The following is a 25400-nucleotide window of genomic DNA, read 5'->3' as shown; positions in this document are numbered from 1 at the left end:
CTCGCGTGTCACCACCACCCGCCCCCCCTCCAGTTTGTCCATGCTGGCCCTGCTCCCTCCTGCCAAACACGGCCTCCTCGCCGAGACGGCCGCCATCCCCGGAGGCTGCGGGACTGTTGACGTTCAGTTACGAGCGTGTCTGCCTGTCCGCTCCTCTCACTGTGGGTTATGTTGCAAAGGGGACGTGACAGGAGCGCTGCCGCCGGGCTTAATCCCTGTGGCAGTGGCGGGCGAGGCACCAAACGGCAAACCCGGGTCACATCATCGTCCTGATGACTGCGCCCTGTCACGAGCAGCATCGCTCACGTTCAAATGGCAAGAAAAAAAAAAAAAAAAACTCAGCTGATCTGTAGGAACACACGCACATCCCATCTGGCTGCCTCTGCACCACTGGGCAGCGTATCGAAAAAATGAAGTACAACGGTTATGCGATCCCCGGGCTTGTCTGTCTTCTCTTGGTCTGTTCGCCTCTGCCCCTGTCTGTCTAGCCTGGAGACAGGCCTTCTGTCTGTCTGAGTGTTTGTTAAAGCCGCTCATGCGCTATCTGTCAGCAGGCCGGAGGCACGGCTGGGAAGAACGTTGCGTGTTTGTAGCATTAGACCCAAAGAGTGAATCGAGCTGGCTGCCTTGTCCGTGGAGCCGTAGCGTGACTGAGCGGTGAAGCCACTCGCCTCCCCGCTTTCCCTCTCTTCTTCCTCCTCTTCTTCTTCTTCTTCTTCTTCTTCTTCTTCTTCTTCTTCTTCTGTCTCTTAACACCGCGGGATGTGGAGGATGGAGAGGTCAGGCAAGGGCCCGTTTGCCGGGGCTTACACTGAAGTGCATGCACACGTGCACGTTTCGAGGGGAAGTCTTTGTGCGCGTGTGTGGCTCGGTCCGCGAGCAGACAGAATCGGATCAATCCAGCCACAAACTCCCAACGCTTTTCCTTTTTTGTTTTTCTTCGTGTCATTACACGTGTCAAACGGCTGGCGCTCTGAAATATTGTGCGGATGACAGATGGGAAAATCAAGACGAAAGAGGGCAATTATAAAGCAAAAGCCGATACCATCATTCCTCTGTGGGGATGATTTTCTTTCACTTAGCCATGAAAATCATATGTGACTGTCAGCATAATGCACTTTACACTGCAAACCTGCAATGTAGCGACCTGAATTTTTTAAATTATCTTTTTTGACACTGCTATTTTAAAAAGGAACTCCTGTAGTTGGTTCACAAACAGTGTTTGAGTAATAGAAGAGTGATGAAAGCACACAGTATGCATATCATCAAATACAACTGTAATAAACAAAATGTAAGCTTTTTAGGATGTGTGTGCCCATATGTGTGTGTATGTGTGTGTGTGTGTTAAGCAGGAAAAAAACCCCAACAAATTTGAATATTTGAGATACATATAAATATGAGATAGTACGATGCACAGGTACTGCTTAAGAGAAGACTCCCTTAATTCCATGGGAGGGTAGTAGTTGCTATATCAGAAAAACCACTAGATGGCAATGTTGCTCCACCACCACGCCTGCTGACGTGAAGGCTGGTCCAGGAGAAACAGTGAGGGATGGAGAGAAGGGAGACAGAGAGCAGAAGAGGGATTTTGTCTGCTCTTATGTAGCCTCATCATGTATCCTGGGAGCTTGAAGGCATCTCACACTCAACCTCTTTGTCCCAACAACTCCCAAAGTTAACGACTTTACTCATTACTGCAAATGGCGCTTGTTTTTTTTCTTTCTTTTTCGACATTAGGCCACATATGTGGCGAGTAGTGTAGGTCGTTGCTTTTTAAAGCTGTTGTGTTTAAATACGCCTTTAAACTGATAGCCAGCAGGGCAGCCAAAGAGATATCAAAGACTTCTTTAAAGGTGGTCTCCACTGCCTCGTCAGTATGCCGCTGGCATGCATGTGTACCCGTAAAGCTGCTGACACGTTCCTCTTTACCTGGCCACAGCGCCAATAATTGGCCATTGGAATATCAGTCACAGCCCTTCCGCCCCTGCCAGACACACCCAAATCACAGTCTGGCTGTTAAAGGAGCCTTAACCGCGTTCTGAAAGATTTTCAATGCCCCACAAGGTCCCCATTTGGCTATTATCATCATCTGGCAAACCCTGAGTTTTTCCAAAACATTGCCTCAATCTTCGGGCCGGACTAGAGGCTCATAAAAGCATATAGTGCATCTAACATGCATTAGTGGGGCCGATAACAACGAAGGATCAATCCATTGGGCACAAAAGTTGGCGAAAGGGTGGGGGTTGGTGGGGATTTCTGGTGAGTCAGACGTTCTTACTCCCACGCACTAACATGAATCAATAAGCAGCTTGCCTCCCTCCTCTGCCTCCACTACGATCCCAGGCCGGGGAGGAGGTGCACTCTCAGCACGGCCGGAGCGGTGCCAGAGGTCTGAGGGAGGGGGTGAACTTTGACCCATCACTGGAAGGTGGCTCCAGGAAGAGCCTGGCTCTCATATCACAGCGTGGAAACGCTGAGCGAGGATGCTCTCTGACTGAGGTGCCGAGGGCACTTAGTGTACCAGCTGTCAGCTAATAGGAGCAGACATTACATTAAAAAAAAAAGAAAACAGCAGCCGCTATGTTAAGTCTTTCCTTGTGTGTGGACATGCAGAGGCTATTAGGGCCTTTTCAGAGGAAACAGCGACTGTGTGTACACGGCTGTTCATAAAAGCGTAGACCTGGGGGCGTTGAGGGGAGTGATAGGGACGGATAAATGGGATCGCTCAGATACTCACACATTGGCTTGAGCTGGCCGATCAGCTCCTCCTTGGTCCACTTGGCCCACTCCTTTTTGTCTGTGTTGATGGAGCACAGGATTGGACCGCACGGTTTCCCACAATCCTCAATGGCCGGAACATTCAAATAGTGGACGAGCACAATGTCAGGGTTCTGTGGTGGGAAGAGAGTGAGAGACAGGGGGTAGGAGGAGGGGGAGGGGGAGGGGGAGGGTGGGTGAAGCGGGGAGGGGAGGTTGGTTTAGACAAGCCGACACAGGGGGAGAGAGAGAACCGCGTCGTCGGCGACTACGCGCGGATTTCTCGGGGATGCAAGCGACGGAGGAGTGGTTAGTGACACATAGTGTAGACACTGCGGCTCAGCTGCGAGGGCTTTTATGTGGAACACGCCAGCTGGTTGGCGAGAAGCGAAAAATGCTGCTGAGAAAAAAAGCGGCAGATCGCAACAGACTTGCGATGGCGCCGAGGAACAGAGGAGTGAATGCGAAAGAAGAAGAAGAGGAAGAAGAAGAAGAAGAAGAAGAAGAAGAAAACCCCGAAAACCGCACGCGCGGAGAGCAGAACAAATCTGGGATCAGAAATCGGCAATAATCTCCGTCGTTACGTGGCTCTCTTGTAAGCAGCGAGCGAGCGAGCGAGCGAGAGAGCGGGTGGGCCCCGAGTCGACACGCTCCAACTGTAGCTCGGGGCCTCGTTTGCGCGCTCGTACGTGCGCACGTGTGGCAATTACCACGTGCGCCCGTGTAAGCACACTTATGGCATTTTGTCAAAAACCTCCCACATGCTGAGCCGATGCCCTCAATTAACTTCCCGCTCGTGTTTACCATGTCAGCCCCCCCCGCCCCCTCCACCACCCCGACAACTTTTCCCGCCTCGCGAAGCCGTTACCAGGTTACCTGGGCAAATCCGTGAAAATTGGCGGCTTATAAATAATAGGCGGCGCTTAAAGGAATGTTTGGCCGGCGTGAGTGGTATCAATTTGTTTCGGCGATGGCGAAAAAGGCTTTGATTGCGGAGCACAATGCCTGCTTCCCCGTTTCGCCTCCTTGTCGCCTTCAACTTATTATAAACATCCGTCTGGCGCCGGGGCCACGAGACACGCGGAGCAGCACAATATCTCCGGATACAAATAAGAGGCGCGCTTATTATAGGTGACCGGCCAAATATAAGCAGCGAGAATGAATGCGGCCCGGGGAGGAAGAGCACAAAACAAACAAGCATGTGCTTGGAGATGAGAGACAGAGGAGTCGGCGCAGCGACAAAGGCCTTGATAGAGAAAAATGCCACAACAATGTGCGCGTGTGACTGCAGTTTTGAAGCTTTATCAGCACTAAGTGGCAAATAAATCAAGGCGCTTGCTATACTGTAGCTCTGCGCTCCCTCTCAGCGTGCGCCATTAATCTACAACTCCATGCCTGGCCTCCCTCTCTCCTTCTCCGCTTTCATCAGACTGGGGCGTGGCTGGGCGACAAACACATTCAAATAATGACTTCTTTTTGAAAATAAAAAAATAAACACAACGACAAAAGAAATCCCAGCATCAATAACTACCATCGCTGCAAAGTTTCTGTACATCTCTGATGGCCGACCAGTAACAAGTCACATGCAAAACAGCCCCCAGGAGCAGAGGGAAATACTTCATTACTGTACTTAAGTAGATTTTTCAGGTATCTGTACTTTACTTGCAACTTTACAACTTTTTACTTTTACCCCCTACATTTAAACACAAATACATGTACTTCCTACTTGTTACATTGGAAAAACATGCTTGTTACTCTTGTTAACTCAAGTGATTCACTTATTTATCACAGTTGCTATTGCTTCAAGTGGAGCTATTTGAACTATGCTGTGGTGTAGTTCAATACAAAAGTGGATATTGAGTGGATACTCATGCAAGACCTCTGGTCGGTTCGGTCCAGATGATTCCGTCACAACTTTTAGATTTTTGCAAAATTATGAACAAATATATTGTTCATCAATGGCAAAAAAAGCTTCTGACTTAAATATAATTCAGAACTTGTACTTTCTTACTTTTTCTTAGGTAAAGAAGTTGAATCAGTACTTTTACCCGAGAATTAGTTTTTTTTTACACGAGTAGCTGTAGTTTTATTAATGCACAGAACGTGAATAATTTTGCCACCTCTGCCGAGGAGGAAGAGACGACGTCCCTCCTGTCATCAGCATGGACACCGGGCGACGGATGGCGAGGGGTGCTGAGTGTGTGCACGTGCCCCCCCCCCCCCCCCCAGATGGCATCGGCAGCTGTGTCAATAGCAAAGAGATGCCCTCAATCTTCTACTGGGGATGGGAACGTCAGAGGGAGACAGCTTCATTCAATTATGACTGCTGGGTAAACATATGCGGATGTATGGGCGCGCGGGGGGCCAGCGGCCGCGCGCGCACAACACGGGCACGAGTGTGAACAAACGCGCGGAGCCGAGCAAGGACAAACTCATTAGAACGCCGCAACAAACACACACTCAGAAGACACACAATTACACACGTGGATACGCACAATCGCCTCCTTCCAACACCCACGCTCCCAGCTGTTTTCTACCTTTCCCCACACACACACGCGCACAGGCACACACTTGCTAAACACAAAGAAAGAGATCATGTGCTAACTCATCCAAAAACACAAGAAAGTCAGCAGAGGTGCTTTATGATCGTGTGCTACCTGCCTGTTCACAATTTCCCCCCTAATCTGTGTTTTGTTCCTCCCTTATTCTGTGATCTCTCCCCATCTCGGACTCTCCTCCCTTCTGAGAGAACACAGCAAAAACGTAGGGCATAACATAAATCTATCCGGATGCTAATTTAATTTAATTTCCTGCTGGCTGCCTTCTTTTTTCTTCCTCGGTGTAATATCAGGAGTCGGTTCTCCAGGAGTAGGAGGGGGGGGGGGGCTGAGAGGGAACTTTTTTTTCTCTCTCTTTCTTTCCTGGATACTATTTTCTAGAGAAAATGAGATCTCATTAACTTATTGATTAATTGTGTAATGCAGTCCTCTGGTTGTTTTTTCACTCGCTCCCCAGGAGGGTCTCAGGGCCGTTTTCCAGTCTCACTTCCGCAGCGGAAAAAAGAGATGGGAACGCTGGGATACAGTTGCAGGAGCCTGTGGTGCACACTTTGGCAGGGGATGTAATCCTGTTTGTATCTCCGCTAATGTGCCTGTTTGCTGCTATTTGCGTGCATAAGCTTTGGCCCTATAAATATACATACGCATCAGATGCGTCGAGCATATTTGCATGTGCGTGAGCCAGCTCATCACATGTTCCCGGGGAGGGGGGTGCTCCCGACGCATGACCGCAACATACGTGCGGGCCTGTATGTAACGTAGCGCCTCGCCGGCCAGCTTCTTTTTCTCTTTTTTTCCCTCTCTCCCTCTCCCTCTCTTTTTTTTGATGTTGCCGTGTTGTGTTAATGTTTACTGCTTCTCCCTCGAACAGATGGATAGATGTTGCGATAATTACTAACAGAGTCTTGGGGAGTCAGCCACGGGGGCGGAAGGCCTGCTGAGTGGGTGGCGGAGTGCCTTGTACAGCCCCTCCCCTCCCCCCGCTCACCACTCTCTCTTTCTGACAGAAGACATGCAAATGCATCAGCGCACAAGGGCAGGCACGCGCACGAGAGAAGAAAAACACTAAAAAAAAAACAAAAAAACAAAATACAAGCAAAGTCTATCGGGAAAGTTTTACGTGCCGACGCTCTTGCACACACATGCACGAGCGACACGCAGGACATCGCCATCGCAACCAGAGGATAAAGGTGCTGTTGTAGCCAGGCAACAGGTTTTTTTCTGGCACCCACGCACTCGGAGGCAGCCAGCGCTCCTACGATCTCTCAGCGACTGCCTCCCTCATCCGAGAGTCATACGCCCAGTTCTACTCCAAAAGACGAGGAGGGAGAGGCACGTTTGCGAACAGAAGTACGGGGAGGGGGACCGGGCGGAACCAACAGGCAGTGGAACAGATCCGATGACCTTCTGCAGCACGGCCGGCGCAGGTGGCGGCTGCTGCATGTTGACCTGGAGCCGGGATGTAGCTGAGAGCCGAGCACAAAAGTACGCATCTAACTGGTGGACCCTGGTATTAGAGGACAAGTGAAATGTCTGCTTCCTTGTTAAGTCTGTGTGACCCTGCCACAATGTCAGCGGCCCCTCCTGGAAAACCTCCGTGTAGCCGCTGTGCTGACAGCCCGACTGCAGCTCATTAGGAGACAGCGAGTGAGAACGGGAAAAGGGGGGGACCCGGTTTCCAGGTTCATACAGAGACACGGCAGGCGGAGACAGAAAGAAGAATGGGAGCGCCGGCTCCACGCGCTTTTCTCGAAAAACTAGGCCTCCCTCTCACAGCCCCGTGCACAGGGGCGATAAAAGCGCCATTAACATGAAAGGATCTTAATTTAGAGGGGATGCCTCGCGCAACGTGGATGAGCCTGAGAGCGGCGGGAGAAAAAACTTGTTTCTCTGCGATAAAATAACCCACGCAGAGGAAGGGAGTGGTGTTCAAAGGCTGTCATGCTGAAGGAGGAAGCGGAGCAGATAGGGGGGCTCAGGTACGGGAAAAGCCACCCCCCCCCTTCCCCGCCGCCGTTTCCCTACTCAGCTCTTACGCTGGAATGAGGGGAAAAACGAGACAGAATGAGAAGACAAACAGCTCTTCATCGGAGGACTGAGCGAGCCGACTCGAGGGTTGCTCATTTCTCCACGATACCCTATAAAAGTTGGAACAGTCAGTCAATTTCCTGCAAAGACTCAGCAGAAAATGTGCGATCGCGTTGGCGTTCTTTGTGTTCGCCGACGTCCCTGCGTTCTTTGTAACGCTAACGTCCGCCCGCATTAAATCATAAATAGTGTGTGAATGAGTGTCTGGAGGCAGATTTCCGCAAGTCGCTTTTGCCGTACGCGCGCCGGCGTGCATGCACAATGAGCGCAACGAGCAACGTCTGAGTGCACCCGCTATTTTGACTGCGTGCTCAAGCCGTCTGAGCTCGTGCTGAGAGGATTTTTTTGCGAGGCAGATCGTTCGCACGTGCCTCACTGTTGTATCACGTCGCACGCGGCCACCGTGTTCGGCATCGAGCACCGCGGTCCACCCAACAGGCACCAGGGGTCATTACAGGCCCTGCACCCTTCACTGCGCAGTGGGGGAGGTTGCCCCGGCGGTGGCACGGTGATAGATGTCACAGGGTGCCAGTCAATTAGGCAGCCCGCCTCCCCACACCTCCTTCTCCCGGCCTCTGGCAACCGGAGTTGCACTTTTAAACACTGACCTCGCCCGCCTGTCCCCCCAAACGAACGCCGCGGCTCATTTCAAGGTCAGCTGCGTCTGTGATGCTGGCGAGTTCACCTCCACCAGGCGCGAGACTTCATTACTTTCTTCCTTTTGTTTGGAACCTTCAGCGCTCACTGCCACCGGGCGTGTTTTGGATCGCGGGGGCGGCTGGATGCTGCCTCTTGCGCTCGTGCAGACGTGCAGAAGTGCAGGCACGCGTGCAGCGCGTGCACGCACATACACACACACATGCACGTACGTGCACAAACCAAGGTAAACAAACCCCATGTCAAGCAGTAACCAAAAAGGCATAAACAGCCTGGAGCTGCTGTCTAGGTTATTGAACAATCTAAACTTGCTAACCCCAGTCTCCACAAATCCTCTGCTACACACTACACGCTATTTAGAATGTTCTCTATTTAGATCACATGCCCCATTTAGGGTCTGTGTCTGGAGTCTTATAGCCGCAGCAGATCATCCAACACTATGATTGGTCTAAACAGTGCCTAAGTTGCCAAGCTAAGAAGATGCCAGGGGTGGGTACAGGCCAGCAGTAGGAGCCAGTTTACAAAGGGCTTTTTAATATGAATTGCCTTGCTGCCTCTGTCCAAGGTCTGAGAGAGCGAGAGGGAGAGACGGCGGAGCAGCTGGCCCAGCAGGGGATCCCGATTTAGGCAAGATTCATACCCCACCTCTTTACCTCCACTACCTTGTGTTCTGGCGAGGAGATATGAAAGGCAGAACTTGGAACTTTTGAGGAACAGGAAGGGGCCAGCATGTTTGAGCGTGTTTCAGAGGAAGCCAGGGGCTGAGGCCTGTGATGTTTAATTCAGGAGCACATAATCACTCCGATGGAGTTGAGAGCGGGGCTTTAAATAACTCAGCTTAGAGGGGCAGAACTACTTCACTCTGGGTGGGGAAATGCAAGTCGGAGTGCGCCCGTGTGTGCGTGCGTGCGTGCACGTGCGCGCGCCGTGCGTCCCCGTGTGTGCAATTGTGCATGTGTGAGCGCGTTCGGCATTTTTCTTCACCACTGTGGGTGAGTGTGCACGAGAGCGCTGCTGTAGTTTTTTTTTTTTTTTACTCGCGCGTGTGGTCTCCCCCCTCCTGCTTTGAAATATTCTATTTGGGCAGTGCACTAGAGTAAGAAGTGTGTTTGTGGCGGTGCCAAGAATCTGCATGCATTACAATGAAAGTGCAAAAGGCCAGTTGTTTAGAGCCTGGATGCGAGATGCATTCTGGATGCTGCGCAGGCGAGCAGTAAGTCAGACGGGTAAGTCGGCCAGGGAGGCACTGAAGCCCCTTTAGCTGCCACAACTCAAGTCACACTTTACAGCCTACTTATTCTTCCCGAGGCCCTTACAGAGCACGCTACCATCTCCATTAGTTGTGGTGGTCCCATGAGAGAGGCCATGCTGCCCAGGGGCGGCCTGAGAAAAGGCCATCACGAGCCCATCCGGCAGCCATAATGGCCTTGGCTGAGCCCGTGGCGCTGATCCGACTATTCAGTGGCTATCCAGGTGACACTGAGTCACACTCGGAATGAAAGGAGAGAGAGGAAGCGACTGAGATCCCGCAGACGCGGGCGGGATTTGATCCGTGTCAGCCTCTTTTCTTTTGTTTCTGCCTCAAAATAACCTCTCAACCTGCAGCTTTCCCCGAGTCTTTCCCGCCTGCTCCCTCATTTCCATCCCTTCCTCCCAGGGCAGAGTGCCATTCATTTTAAAGAGGAAAACACGGCTAATGCCATCCCTTCACGCTCCCTCCTCTTCCGCTTTCGCGCAGTTTCATATCGGTGTTGGGTCTGATTTGTTTGTGTGTGTGCATGTGTCTGTGTGCGTGCGTGTGTGTGTGCACGCGTGTGTGTGTGCACGCGCGCGTCGCCCCTCTCTCGCCGTGCCGGTCGACAAGGCGTGCTATTTATGTGCCTCTGCCCGTGTCACTGAGCGAATCAGGACTTCACAGGCGCAGCCAGGGGAGAAAGATGTGCTGGTGCATTTCTAAACATGGAGTCACAAGGAGGACTGATGTGTGTCCAGGAGCAAGACAGTCCAACCTGGCTACTATCTGCTTCGGCAATGGCCTGCCGAACAACAATAGATAACGCCGCTTGTCGGCATCAGCAGCGATGAGCGAGGTTGTAACAGAAAACAGGCCGCACCAAGCTCGCATAAATACACGCACGTGCTCATCTATATCGATATATAAGTACGTATGTTTATAAATGTATGTGTGCTCACAGTAAACAAATCATCAGGAGACTCACACACAATGACAGAAATGGCCACAGGACTGCTGAGCCTGTGTGCTCTGTCAAGCATGGTGAGGGGCTCATTATTATTACTGGGCTGGATACTGGAGCAGCCCCAGAGCTCAGCTTGGCAAGAACTCTCTCTGGAGACACACACACACACACACACACACGCACACACGCACACGCACACACGCACACACACACACGCACACACGCACACACACACACACACACACACACACACACACACACACACACACGCACGCGCGCGCGCACACACACACACACACACACCATACAAATGGGTAATGAAACGTAGGCCCCAAGGGAGAAAAAAAAATGCTCAAATGGTTTCCTAGCAACCGATGCTGTGTATTGGGTCCACATGAAAAATGAAGGTAAAGTCAGTGCATATGTGTGAGCCATAAAAGAAAGAATGAAGAACATAAATAGTACCTATTAAAGACAGACAGAGGGGGGTTCAGCGCGGTCGGCATAAGAGGTCATGAACAGGCAGTGAAATAGTAATTAAGAGACAAAGACAAGTCTGCCAATCTGATCGACAAACACGGGCATTTCCTTCGGCTCTCCACGGGGGCAGTGTTGACCGCAAATTGATCCGCCGAGCCGGTTCTACGGTTAAGGTCATGGGAATGTGTGATCAAATTGGAGCTCACACAGAGACCATCCTGGGAATAAATCGATATGTTACACACTGTCACAAATATGTAGCAGCGCCACGGGGGAGGGGATTATGCACGAAAGCAAAGCACAAGCTTAGGAAAGGGCCCTGAAAGGCAGATTTGTGCGTCGCACCAGGTTGAAAAGTGCGGCACCACAGAGGTCGTGACGCGCACAAGAAGCACACAAAACAACAGGGCTGGCGAGGATGGTTAGACGCTGTAGAGGAGCGCTGCACAAGGACCCCTCGACCCCCACTTAAAGAAGAAACGTTTTGATCCTTGCTCTGACTCAAAACATGGCGAGTCCCCTTTAAAAATTATCAAACAGCACGACGGAGTCACATTTTATTTGTTTATCTGCGTGCGAGTGTTTGAAATCCGGGGAGCAAAGCACCGTGTAATAGTGTGCATGTGTGTTTCAAAAAGATACGACTTGTGCGCGCGATTGCGTGTGTGCCTGTTAGGTACATCTGTCTGTGTAATTGTGTGCTTGTGAGTTGGAGGGGGAGGCGTACTATCTTCATCCAGCAGCTGCCACAGAGAGGCTCCCCAAAACAAGTGCAAGGCCATGACAGAGACAGAGCGACTGCAGCCTTCTGCTGGTGTAATAGGAAATTAATTGAGACCATCAATACGGTATTAATCATTAAAGCCCAGGTGCTGAGGTGGCACTTTGCTGACTGCTATAGTGTTGGCAGCCGTCGCAAACTCCCACAGCAAGTGTCTGACCTGTTCTTTTTTTTTTTTTTGCCCCTCGAAAAAGTCGAGTTGTGGGAGAAAAACAAACGCAAAAGTAGATGAGAAGGAAAAAACAAGAAAACAAGAAGCCTCCATTCAAGAATTGAAAGAGTGGGATGGCGCTCGTGTGCGACAATTCACTGGCGTTCCTCCGTTGAAGAGAGCAAAATTTGTCTTTTGGCTCTTTAAAGACTCAGGTAACGACTCAAATGAAACGGAAGCTAAACGCTGGCGGTTATTCTGAGAGACGTTAAAATCAGAAAATGCCTTGTAAATTGGGGGAAACATTCACCAACTCCCTTGGAAGTGATGTTTCTCCTAACACCTAATCCTCAGTGAGGCAAAGCGAGGCGAAGAGTGGAGAGCCGGTGTTAATCAGCCAGAGAAGAGCCAAATTGCAGCAACTACATTAAGCCGTTAAGCACACCATGTCTCCAAATTGTTGAAGGTGTCTCGCTGAGATGAATGTGTCTGCTTATGAATAATACATAGTCACATTTGCAGAGACAAAACCAGACGCATACACTTTGCGTAGAGAAAGGCGGAAGCGCGTGTGCACATACACACGCTGCGCTTGCCTCCTGGTCAAAATGTAGGGAGCGTTGGCTCGAGGCAGGCGGACTGGGGCAACGTTTCCGGCGATTTCTTCCGAGTTGACTCCGGTGTCAGCAGGCTTCCAAAGACACTTTGCACCCTCACCACTCTGCCTCTGTCAGTGTCAGTGGGCTGAACCTATGAAATGTTTATGATTCCGGAGCAGCGGATAAGACGGAGATTGATCTGGATTGAAAGGCAAATAAGATCGTTGAAAAACCAGAGTCAGCTGAAAAGCAGGGAGAGGGTGCAAAGTGGAGTGAGAGGGTGAAAAGAGGAGAAAATGCATTAACACAGGTCCGGCCCTAAGAGAGCCAGGGAGCATAGAGTAATGAGTACTTCCTTGAACACGCGCTGAATGCTGGAGAGAGTACGGACACGCCATCACTACCAGCTGATTGATGCGCTGCCTGTGCGAGTGTGTCCTTTGATTCTCTGGCCTGATTGCTGCCATACTCCATATTTTCCAGATCCTCAGTGCGTGCACTGTCCGAGCACACCCCCATAAAAAATACATTTTTGGGACTAAAAAGTTGTATTTTGTTCAGCGATGACACACTTGAAGTCATCGAGGACCTCACTTTTACCCACTCACTGTGGATGTGGATAGGTTCTTTGGTGATCATTTCTAATTCACGTAACCATTCTGGAATTTCAAGGAGGACAATCATTTTGCCATTTCAATCCAAACCCACTTTAGTCACATGCTAAAAAAACAACAACAAAAACCCCAAGATCTCTTGTGTGCTGTCAAAATGTGTGGAAGATTTTAGTAGAACAATTTGTCTGTAATCGTAATACCATCCCCCATTCCCCAAACACTACACTACTAATACTAATCTAACTAATCTAATACATGTGGCTTGCTCTGAAGAGCTGACATGAAAAATCCACCGTTAAAACAGATAATATGGCTGAAAACAAGGACTCAACATAATTGTTTAAAGACAAATTGGAAAGCTTAGTCTCTCTAGACACTCAATGACAGCACATGTTCATGTCATGTGGGATTCCAGTGTATTTCCATCATGTCGAGCTCCTGAACAGATATGCGAATTTGAAAATACCACCAGGTTCATTGGCTTGCAAAGTGGGGGTGAAAATTCAACTTTGGGTGAACTCCCCCTTTAAGTTTCCATGTAGACATCGTGGTGAATTGTTATCTACATGCCACTTGTACGTCAGAATATAGGACACCATGGAAAAAAAAAAAAAAAGAAACTGACCCCTTTTCCAAAGCCAGGCCAGGCACATCCGCTTCCAAAAGGGGAAATGATGTCATCAACTTTTGCATTTTTCAAAGGCCCGTTTGTACGTGTGTGCATGCATTAATGTGTGCATTCCGGACAGATGGAAAGATAAGGCCCTTTGATGTATCCCCTGATGGCTCTGGCCAGCTTGTAGCTAGAGGAACAGAGCTGAGGCCACCAGAGAGTTGGGGCCCGAACCCTGGGGCCGCTTCTTTTCCTCCCCCTCTCAGCCTGTCCTCCCCTCGCTCCTCTGATCAATACAGGCTCCTAATCACTGAGAACAGTGTGCTAGTCCTCTTCTCTCATCTCCGCTTTCACTTTTCCTTTGCATGGTTTTCCAACCTCTGCCACCGCTCTGCCATTGGCAGCTCCTATTAATTAAACGCACACTGAGGGAAAAAAAGTGTTTGGATCTTTGCGTAAGTTTGCCCACTTATTTCTCAATTGTTTTCTTTCAAATATCTTTCAAATGTGTGCATGTCCCTCTGTGCGATAGGAGTCGACAATATCCCTGAACAGGCAGCACAAGTTCAGCGCCAGTGAATTATAAGCAGCCTGCATAAACTTGAATAATAACATGTTCCCTTCTTTCGGTGGCTTTACCCCAGCTATCTAATTGCCCGTGTCTTTTTGAGCTTTAATAAACTAATGAACGTGGCCAGATTGGGGCCAGAAATCACATAGGCAGCGATAATAAAGCAAGGCTTTAAACCTCAAACTGCATCAGAACAGCTGAATAATTTGTAGGAGAAATAATTAGAGGGCAGAGGAGCAGGCATCAATCCTGGAACACCGACAGTGCCCTCGCTGGAAACCACCTCACCCATAAGCAAAGCCTCCATTAGGTATTGTCTGGGGCCCACAGGCTAATTTGTTTGCATCAATAATACATTCAAAGGATTTATCTAACTTGCAAATGAGTGTTCATTTACTGGTCCAAGAGGCAGGGAGGAGAGCAGGCAGCAGGAGAGAAGGTGTGAGAGGCTGCAACAGCTGGTTGGGGCTATGTGGGAAGCACTTAACCCTTTGCTGGGCGGTACTATGGTGCTTAGTTAAAGGCACTCTGAAAAAGTAAGATCTCACAGTGTGGATTTCGGGCAGACCTAGGGATAAGCTGGTGACCAGTGACCGAAAAAGCATCAAAACATGTCAGAAAAACCCAGAGAAAAATGCATTTATTAGCTGCTGAACAGACCAACCAGATTTTATACCAGATGAAAGTGGTGAGATGTGCTGTGCCATCCCTTGGGAACCCTGAGATCCCCAGCAACCTTGATCTCTGCTCTAGCCAGCCAGCCACCAGTCTCATGAATAGTCCAAAGATGGGAAAGAGCACCAGGTATAAAAAGAGGCTTAGGGTTATGGGGAGGAGTCTGTGACAGAGAAAGAGGAAGCCAGAGAAAGAAAGATGGTAGGGGAAGAAGGAAGCTGGCCAGGAACATATGCTGCCGCTCTGTGCCAAGCCCCACTGGCTGAGGCGGCCCACGCATACGCTGTGCTGCCGCTGCTGTTGCTACTCCAGCCCGCTCCAACACCAACACTATTGCACTACTTAGTCAAACAAAGCTGTAGAGATAAATCTGGAAAGAGTCTGGGTCTCCCTCGTCTCAGCAGTGCCGGGCCGGGGGGGATGGGTGGTCAGGCTCAGGCTGGACAGCAGATTCACATCCTACAGATGTACATCCTGTACATTTCCCTACTATATTTAACAATAGGTTCAGCCATGTGGATAGTCACCACGCTAAAGTTGTGACTTTTGCCGCACGGCACCAAATGAGGGGGTTTTCCATAAACTGCTGGCATGTGGCTTTCTAATATTTTAAATCCAGTTTAGGATGATTTACTGTGAAAGCTTGAAATTTATAATAGCGTAAGTCATATCATTCCAGTCTTGTATCACCAAAATTGAAAGACATTTCGTAAAATACACCAACAGGTAAACCAATACCAAACAGTAAACCTGTTGGCATTGACTCAATGTGATCTGAGACAGTTTCAGTCGGCTGTGGTTTTAGAAAGAGATAGAAATATTCATAAAAACGTTTTTTTGGTTGTTGCATATTTTGGTATATTGTCAGACAAAAATAAAATCTGCACGGAGCACAGATTTTAATGGTGTGAGGAAACCCGCGTGGTGCTGGTTGAGAGGCAAGGGCGGACAGAGCCACAGTAACGTTTGATGTACTGCACACCTGAAGGTATTATTAAAAACCACATTCTAATATGACCAATTCCATTTTCATAGCTCTAGCATTTCATAAAGACCACGCTGAAAATTTGCAGAAAGGTCACACACACTAATATTTTTTTTAATCCCTAATATGGTTTTCAGTTTTATCATTTATGAATGAAAGATTTTGTGTAATGAGGTGTTTAAAATAACTGCTGCAGTGTAGCTATGAGGCTTTTCAATGAAAAAAAAAAAACTTCATATAATGAGACCACGTATTTGTCTTGACCATGTTGTTAAAGGGAAGGATGTTGGGAGGAAGGGCAGATGTGCGAGCAGAATGGCTTTGAAACGGTCCTGAACACGGGTCCCCGCAGGGATTCAAACCAAGGGCAGGCAGGAAGGAAGGAAGGAAAAATCCGGCAAACATCAACGGTGAAGCTCCAAAATTTGTCACGAGCACTCGGAGTTGACATGCAAACCTGACATGAACCGCGCAAAAATGCGGTTGCACACGCAACTGCAGTTGCCCAGCGACACGATGACAAATGCTTGCACAACATTGATAATCAAATCCCGGCTTCATCTTGCAATCAAAGCCCGGCAAACTCAATTTCCCACCTTGCACTGCACGGCTCTCCCGTGTGAACGACTGGGGTCAGTATCGTCACATAAACCTCATCCTCTCTTCCCCCTGCTCTCCCCTATTCCCAGCGAACGGCCGCTGAGCACTGGTGCATATCTACACAGGGATGGCAAGGGCACCGAGGAGAGAAAATCAATACTATATCTCACCACTAAGCACAATCCCAACCAAAAGCAGCTGGAGTTTGCAGGTTGCTCCATAAACTGGACGGCTTCATCTGGCCGGATGCCGTGTCGGTGGATTGCTACAGTAATGCACTACAGCACAATGGCCCGGGCCTGGGTCTGCTAGACACAGTGGCACACATACATTCACGTGCACAAACACAGGGAGGAACAACATGCTCCCAGGAGCTGGGGACTAGCAGGAGCAATGAGAAAAACTCTCAGGAGGCAGGGACAGGGTTGACAGACACACTCTTTCCTCCATCAGCAGCAGGGAAAAAAACCCACAAACACCTCAGGACCATTTAGTCCACCCCTACAGAGGACCCACACACTCACACACACACACTCTATATACCATGAGACACACACAGTGGGCCCCTAAAATACCTGTTCTAATAATAGCAGGCGGGGAAAACGGGAGCGAGGCTATTATTATTGCGCACACGTCCCGCCTTGTCCCACCAAGGAAAGGGAAGAGACTAATGATTTTCCTGGTGCAAGCAATTAAAAAACTATTTGTCACCTGCCAGGCTGCGTATGATGTTAGGGACCTTGGCAAAAGACCACAGAGCAACTCCGTCTATGCGGGGAAAAACAGTGCAGTCACACAATGCCAGCCACGCCACGGCGAGCCACGCTGCGCTGGCAGGAGGGAGGGGGAAAGAACGAAAGAAAGAAGGGAAAAAAAGAAAAAAAAAGGCCACATGAAAAGCAGGCGAAGCCAGAGGGAAGCTGAGCGAAAATGAGGTAAGAAAAGGAGGAAACGGTGCTTTGGAGCGAGGGAACAGAGCTGGGTAAACGGCTGATTTATCTGGACAGGTTAACACCAGGCCAGACAGCAGCACAGACAGCACACTGCCATCAGAAAGTCATGTAATATTTAGAATTCAGCCAATGAAAGTCATTCTCCTGCTGCCGGGCCTCGGGGCTGAAATAGAAATGTATATCCCCTCCCCACCCCTCCCCCCCTCCCTGCCGCCATACCCCACCTTCCCTTAAACCCCCCCGAGAGCAAAGGGAGGGAAAGACTTAAACTCTGGGTAACCCACATCCCTCTCTCTTTATTTCCCTCCCTCCATCTCGGCCTGTCCCAGATCCCGACCCCACCCTGGAAAAAGACTCGCGGGCTCGTAAACATATTCATTCCAGGCAAAGTGCTGGGATGCACCTGAATAGTTTTGAGGGATTTTAAAGGAAATCTACATTTTTTTTTTTTTTTTTGGTACAACTTAATGACTTCATATTCCTGCAAACATAATAAATACTACGGGGAAATGAGCAAGCATCGCGTCTAATCTGGCTCCGTCGGCGGGTGAGAATGGGCCGCCCAGGGTGCAGTCAAGCAGACTAAAAGCTTCCACTATTTACAAGGAAACATCCCCTGATGGTGCCACGGGAGGCTGATACTGGGCGATGGGAGAAAACTAATATAAATAGGGAGGGGGTAGTAAATAATATTAAGACAAGACCTACGCTTTTCCCTTGCACTGCGCGACTCCCCGTCCACATTCGGCTCGGAGCAGACACTCGGCAGCAGTAATTTACGAGGCAGCTCGTTAACGTCGGGTGATTTGCGCTGCTCGTTTGCTCCCGCTCATCGCAACCAAATGATATCATCTTCTACCTCTAATCTTCTAACTCTAATCCCCCCTCCCCCCCGCTCGCCGAGCACCTCCACCCCCTCCCTCCGCTCTCGTTCCCTTCCCCGCTGCCAATTCTTCCACATCGCTGTCCCTCCTCCCCCTTCCCTGTGTCTTCTCAGGTTTGCGTGGGTGAGTTTTGAGATGGCGGCGGCGGCGGCGGTGGTGGTGGTGGTGGTGGTGGGTAGGGGGCGGGCGGTGCCGACAGATCGGAGCGGAGCCGTCCCACTGAAGGGTGTGCGTGCATGTGTGTTCAATGTGACATCTATCCCGATCAAAAAAAGACTAAAAGAAGTCTAGTTTGACTCTGAAGGCTTTATGTGCCCTTGTAGTTACTTTTTCACTGCCCCCTACTGAGAGAGAATGAGAGCAAGCCTAAAAAAAGAGGGAGGGGGTGAGAGTGAGCGAGCGAGTGAGAGAGAGAGGGAGATGGAGAGAGAGAGAGGGAGAGGGAGAGAGAGTGAGCGACACAGAGATAGAGCGAGAGAGCGAGAGAGAGAGAGAGAGAGAGAGAGAGAGAGAGAGAGAGAGAGAGAGAGAGAGAGAGAAATCGTCTCTCAAAACTCGCAGAGGGTAGAGAGCTCAGCAATCCTGGGGAGACACAGTGGCAGAGAGAAATAAAGAGGAAGATGGATTGGGGCTGGGGTCAGAACAAAAGGGAAGGATAGCAAGGAGAAAAAAAAGACCCAGATAAAAAACGATCTTTGAAACACAGGTTGTTACTGACAATTAGAGAAACAAATCGTATTGTTTCAATCCATAACAAAATACCTGTGGGGCTTGTAAAACTTCACTTTTCACCTCAAATTGCTTCCACCACATCAGGCAAATAATTTATCTTTATCTCATCCTTTCAAAAAACAAAAAACCAAACCCCAACAAAAACGCTATTTATGCTCTTTATCCCCAGCACTCACAGAGAATACAGGACCAGTCTCGGACCAGATGCGGGTAACGCCCTTATATAGACAGATTTTCACAATGAAAATTGCCAATTATAGGAATTACTATCAGAGCCGTTGGTTTGTATGTTGATAAGTGGTAGCCAGTTAAAGTGGAATTGAGATCGATATCTGGCTGAATGAGAAGTGAAATCCACTTTTCATAGCCACTGCCTTTGCTCTTTCGCCTCCGTCGTTAACACACACTTCCCCCTGCCTTCCCCCTTACCTCTGTCCTTTCCCTCCCTCTGCCTTTCCTTCTATGACATGTCCAAGTGATCGTGTCGGGGATGTCAACCCTCATCCACGGCTAATTGGGGCTCAGAGGAGTAATCAGGGCAGGACAAATCAGACAGTTCTGGTCATTAGCTGTGACCAGTGTTCTCTGGGAAGCTGGGAGATGTGTGCACGCTCCCGCCATCACGCCTGAGCCCTGCACAGTGACACAGGCAGATCTGTGGCTCGACACGAGTGGGAACACAGAGACTGAGCAGAAGAGAACAGACTTACTGTGAAGCCGTTTATCTCGTCTGCTCGCTTCTAAACACAAATAAGCCACTCTGGCGACTGTATGCACAGCGACTAATAAGGCTGCCGGAGTCAAAGAGGAATGCAAAGACAGTCTTTTTTTGTTCCAATACTCAACTGTTGTATATTGTTGGAGCTATTTTAATCTCTTGGTCATTATCAGTGACGTGCTGGGATACATTTTTTTCCTGCTCCTTTTAGCCACAAGGCCTTCTTTGCATTTAAAAAAAAAAAAAAAAAAAAGGGAAATAGCAATAGTAGGAAACCAAGTAGAATGTTGGTGCCAATAACAATCTTGGACGTCCCACGATGTAAACATGTCTATGGCACCTCCTTTGAAAGCAGGGAGTGCGACTCTGAGGCAAGATGAATGTCAATTCGCCTTTCTGGCACAGTCTTAACCTTTAAGGATAACTGAATTATTTAAGGGCCACATACCTGTTGTGGGCCTCTGTTTCTCCGTCTGGAGTCGGGCTGGTTAGGAGCCCGCGTGAGTCTATTGCCACGCACACTCCTTTGGCTGCAGAGTGAAAATGGCAAGACAAATGCAGCGGGGGATTTGTGATAATTGGCCGTGCTGGTGGGCCAGGCGACAGGCCTAGATAAAAGGTCGCAGGCACTGAGGAACAGATCAGTCTGCCAGGAGGAGAGGACGCTCGCTGTGCCTTGGGGGTTTAGCTCAACTTCTCTTTCTTCACATGGGGAGAAAGAAAGGGCTCCAGCAGGTGCCATTAATTAAGCACCGGGGTAACCTTCAATTTGTTTGGAGGTCAGAAGCCTAAGTGTCACTGATCGGAACCCAAACCTCCTGAAAACCCACCAGTGTTTTTTTTTTAAAAAAAAAAAGCGCTGCTAAAGGATGGCTTGGCCCATTTTGAAAGTTTAAAAGTAAAGAAATGGTGAGGGGCTTAACGTCAGATGTGCTGCGCTGGCGTGTCTGTGCAGTGGCGGCAAAGAGGAGAAGTGAAGGAGATGAGGAGAGCCACTGGGACATGGCTCACACCCCGACATGCTTGTGAAGCAGCTGTTCTCCTCATGGTGGGAGGAGTAAGGGCCTGCCAGCAGCAGCGTGCTGCCGAGAACACCACTGTCTCCCACCAGACGCGGACACACACACACACACACACACACACACACTCAGGCAGGCAGAACGTGCCCGCTCAATGATATTCCGACGCACAATTGCATTACACATACCGCCACCACGTCCTGCCAGTCCAGTGTCGAGGACTTGAGTTTAAACATGAGGCGCAGGAGTCAAATTCATATGCTATAAATCTGATCTCATACCCTGTAGAGGCGCATTTCCATTTGATACAAACAACAGCCTGCATAGCTAAAGGCAATTATATTTCTACTGCCTCCATTTGCCCTGAGGTTGTAGACAGTCAGTCAAAACCTCCCCAGGTTTCCTGCCTCTCTGCCCTCGCCGTGAAATCAACAGAACGGTTCCCGGGTTCATCCAAGATTTATCTCGGTGAAATATTCATTATGTAGCCTTGCATAGTCTGGACGCATCTGATGTGAATCTGGACCTGACAGCTCTGCTCCGTCAACAGATAACAGCTGAGCCACTCTGAATCAGGCACCTGTCTCCCACCGCTCAACACAGAGGTAACTAAACTGATCCCAACGAAAAAGAGGACTCCGGTAGATATGAAGAATCCATCTGTCTGCCTTTAGCCCGGAGGCATGTCCGCTCTGGCTCTGTAGCTACCGTTTCCACGCCTGTGACGGGTCTCGGCTGCAAAGAAGATGTTCAACTTCTCCCATTCAATTAGCCAAGGAGAGAAGAGATTCTGCCCCAGCTGGTGACGTGTTGGAGCAGGGAGTGATGCCCGCTCGCCTCTGCTGAGGAGATGTATCGATCCGAAGAGTTCACCGCATTTGCTGTGGGGTGGAAACTGCTGGAGTTCAAATTCACCAGGTGATTTTCGATAAGCGAAGAGGGCAGGGAAAAAGAAGAAGTTTTCTTCTTTTTTTCTCAAAAAAAGGAAAAAAAAGTAACGAGAAAAAATACGGAGCCAACATATACTAGAGGGGATTTCAGCACCACGGACAGCACCTCTGCTCTTTAATCACGCAGCCTTCACCGTCACAGTGATAACCAGCGGACTCATCACTCTGCCTGTCCAATTGACTAACCTTTGAATTAGTCCATAAATTAATATTGCTGAAATACTGTCTAATAGTGCCGGAATGATCACAGGGACAACAGTGACAACTCATTTTCCAACATAACACTTATTCAAGTGGTCCCAAAGTCATTATGCTCTGAAGGACTAATGTAATAAGAAAAATGTAACTGCAGTGAATGGCGATATTAATAATGTATTCATGTGAGACAGGGAGTAGAGCGGAGCGGCCGGAGCTAAGAGGGAGAAAGTGATAGCTGTGAAGAAACAAGGTCGTCAGCATTCCCTCCTGCCTTACTAGTCATTTCATTATCTCATCCCTCTCTCCTTCTCTTTAAAGTAGGAAAAGCGGGAGAGGCTATTGACCCCTCTCTGTGTTCGTGGCAGGCAGCAGGACAAATGAAGTTCCCCTCAGACCCCCCTCCGTATTAATATCATAATTATCCCCACCTCTGTGGCCCCGCCGGCCAGCGCAAACTCCACTGTCTGATTTGATGGAGAGGCACGAGCGGGGAATTACATTCGATTAGCACTAAACAAGAGAAGGGGACAAGGAGCGATGGAATCCATCAGCGCCACCAGGACAGACCAGACCCTCTGTGTCTCTGTGTGTGTGCTTGTATCATGACAGATGAAACTAAAGGTGTGATAACCTCAAATACTTTTGGACTTTACGATTCAAATCAGGAATAGAGAGAATTGGTCAAATCAGAAAGATTTGCCAGTGCTGAAAATAATTTAAAAAAATGACGTTTCGACTTGAGAGTGTTATTTTTGTTTCCACACAGTCTGAAAGTGGGACTTTTTTTTATGAGTGACAGAAGCGCATGGTCCGCTCTGGGCAGCCCTTCGTCTCAGCTGCAATTTGGATTCATTGTTTGCAGCCCAAGATAACTGCGGTGGTACTTTTCTTCAGTCTCAGCCATTTGCAGGGATGGGCCAGACATTTTAAAGTGGTCTAATGCCTTAGAGGGGTGGAGGTGGCGCAGTGGGGATGAGCAGATCCAGAGTGAGAGGTGAGAGGAACAAAAGAGAATGAATGGAGCGAGGGAGGACCCCCCTCGCAGGTCTTCATTCCCGTCCCCCGTCTCATTACCCAGGCTTTGACTCAATAAAGAGTGGATAAAGAGTGGATAAGGAGGCACACACCCACAGACCAAGTCCCTCCTCGCTAAAACACCTATCAGCAACCTCACACTGCAGGCATTCTGGCTTTCTAGCACTGTCACAAGCTCACACTGAGAAAAATAAACGCACTTCCTCCTTATTCTTTAAAATTTAATTTTGGGCTTGAAATTTTCAAATTTATCTCCCTTTCCGGCTCTCCCCTCACTGTGTTTTAGCAAAACTTTTTTTTTTTTTTAAGTTACGTCCACCTCAGTCGCTCCCTCATTCACAGTCTATATCTACCCTCTGTGTCCTCTGTGCTCTCTCCCGTCGGTGCAGCGTAATGGGAGTTATTTTCATCCCCGTGTCTCCGTGACTGTGGCCGCTGGATGGCTGAATATTTACATTTTTCACTCACTGGTGACCTTTCCCTGTTGCCACTCGGGGAGCTCCAGTCTCCTTGCCGCGCGGGCTGTTGACAGACTACTGTCTGCAAATCTCATATGGACACAGAGAATTGTACACAGGGAGTCAGGGACATGGGGCTCAGAGACTGGAGAAAGGTGAAAGAAGGAGAGAGTGATATACTGCTCGCATCCCGGGCCGACTCTCGGCACTCTGCCTGCAAATGGCTTGAAGAGACAGAGGTGTGGAGGTTCTATCCGCATCTGCAAACATATGGGTGGTGTTAAAGTGGTGTTACTACATTTACTGCTATGCCATCTTGATGGCTCATCTCAGTAATAAACTACCTGAGATGAGTGGAAAATCAAAACCGCCAGCAATGCCGGATGTCAAATAAAATATTTAAATGCTAAGTGTTAATTTCTTGGCTGCTTTTGAAGCTTTTTGAGCTGCACCCACCTCAGGACTCGGTGAGTCATGTCTGCACATCTGCCGAGTGCAGAGAGAAAGGGAGACACCAGGGCCAAGGATTTAACCAGCCGGTTGTTATCTGCTGATGCTCGGCAGTAACAAAAAAAAAGTTAAGTCAGTGAACTCCTCAAAGTTTCATGAGTGTTTGTGCAACCGTATCCCAAACCTGGCAGATGGAAAGAGTGCGAGTCGGAGTGAAATGTTCCATTTTTGTGAAAGCGAGAATGACCCTTGGCGACCCCTGGTTCTGCTTTCCACATTCTCCCAACGTCTGCGGCTGTCCTTGGTCTGCGACTGTGTCAAACACACTTTTAGTGTGACTACTTTGACCTCAAATTTTGTCGGCACATATATCAACATAAGATCTGAGCCGCTGCCAGTCTTATGTTCTTATTCAACAATTGGCTACGTAGAGTTTGATTTTCAGTTGTACTATGCTAACAGCGGCGGCAATGTAAAACAAATAAATGTTGAAACTTATTAGAACAGTCAGAGTGAATGCATTTAGGTTTAAAATGTGATTTTACTCATGACATTATTTATCTATCACTGAGTAAGGAAAGGCTCTTTAGTTGTCTAACACGGATGAGGCAAAAAGATGAAAAACAAAATCATTCCTTCAAACGATATGATAAAAAAAAAAAACAGTTTACAGTGTCAACAAAGGATAGATTTTCCTCATAAGATGATCAAAGATTCCTTTGATAACTCTAAATATATGCCAGGGAGTCTCTCCGCTAAAACCAAAACAATTTTATAATTAATTCCATAAAATTGATTATTGTTTTCATCACGTTTAAACACACACGGTACCTCAAATCATCCGCGACACAAATTGAGGTGGAACTACCCTGATTACCCTGGCTGATTGAACTCAGAGGAGGCAGGAGGAGACATGCTTTTTGTCTGCTATTGGTGCTATTAGTGCCTGCAGCACACACAGAGCCAACAGGCTGAGAGATGTTTGAAAGCTTTTCTTTGCTGAGGGAACACTAATTATTTTGATTAGCATTTAAGCATTGTTGAGGCTGGTCCCCCCCTTTTCGTCTTTCTTTCCCCGACCGGTCTGCTCCCCTCGATTGCAAACAGACACTGTCAGTGGGTTTGGTTAGACTACAAATGAATGGGTCCTCCGGGTCTATTCAGTGCAGCAGGGATGTTGTGACAATTGCATTCAGAAAAATACCAGCTGGAGAAACCCAACAAGAATAAGTGACTTAATTCGTAGATAGCAAGGAGACATAGGCATAGATAGATAGATAGATAGATAGATGGATAGATGGATAGATGGATAGATGGATGGATAGTCAGATAGACAGATAGACAGACATAATTTCTCTTTCTCTTTGTGTGAGGTTGTTTTATGCTTCCTTGAAATTGTTGTGTGAATGGTTGTACATATCGGGTACCTTCAAACAATAATAGCTGCCATGCTAAACGAAAATGATGGGCTGTACTAGTGGGGTGATCAAAGGACTACTATTTACAACCACTCTCAGCCCAGCGGACTTCACGACCCACTGTAAGCACACTAGACTGTACGGGGAACGTCTTCCATCATGCTTTTACTGCCCATCACTGCCGCTGTTAGACAGGGAGATGGGGAAGCTTTTAGCCCACTGAGATACCGTCCCCGTGCTGGACGGCGTGTATGGGCA

The 25400-nt window shown here is 48.7% G+C and overlaps 1 protein-coding gene across 8 annotated transcripts in view; it reads right to left on the bottom strand.

Moving 5' to 3' along the window:
- Nucleotides 1-25400, bottom strand: part of camta1a (calmodulin binding transcription activator 1a) — a 285492-nt gene that overhangs the window by 31052 nt on the left and 229040 nt on the right. For all 8 annotated transcript variants that reach the window (XM_076041854.1, XM_076041856.1, XM_076041849.1 and 5 more), the window contains one exon: nt 2738-2891. In XM_076041854.1, the coding sequence (XP_075897969.1) occupies nt 2738-2891 (154 nt within the window). The remainder of the gene's footprint in view (nt 1-2737; nt 2892-25400) is intronic.

The sequence above is a fragment of the Nelusetta ayraudi genome, unplaced genomic scaffold (genome assembly GCF_046127955.1).
Source record: "Nelusetta ayraudi isolate G7.1 ecotype Tasmania unplaced genomic scaffold, CSIRO-AGI_Nayr_v1 ptg000070l, whole genome shotgun sequence".
Lineage (NCBI taxonomy): Eukaryota > Metazoa > Chordata > Actinopteri > Tetraodontiformes > Monacanthidae > Nelusetta > Nelusetta ayraudi.
The sequence above is the reverse complement of the archived record's forward strand: the minus strand, read 5'-3'. Positions and strand labels throughout refer to the sequence as shown.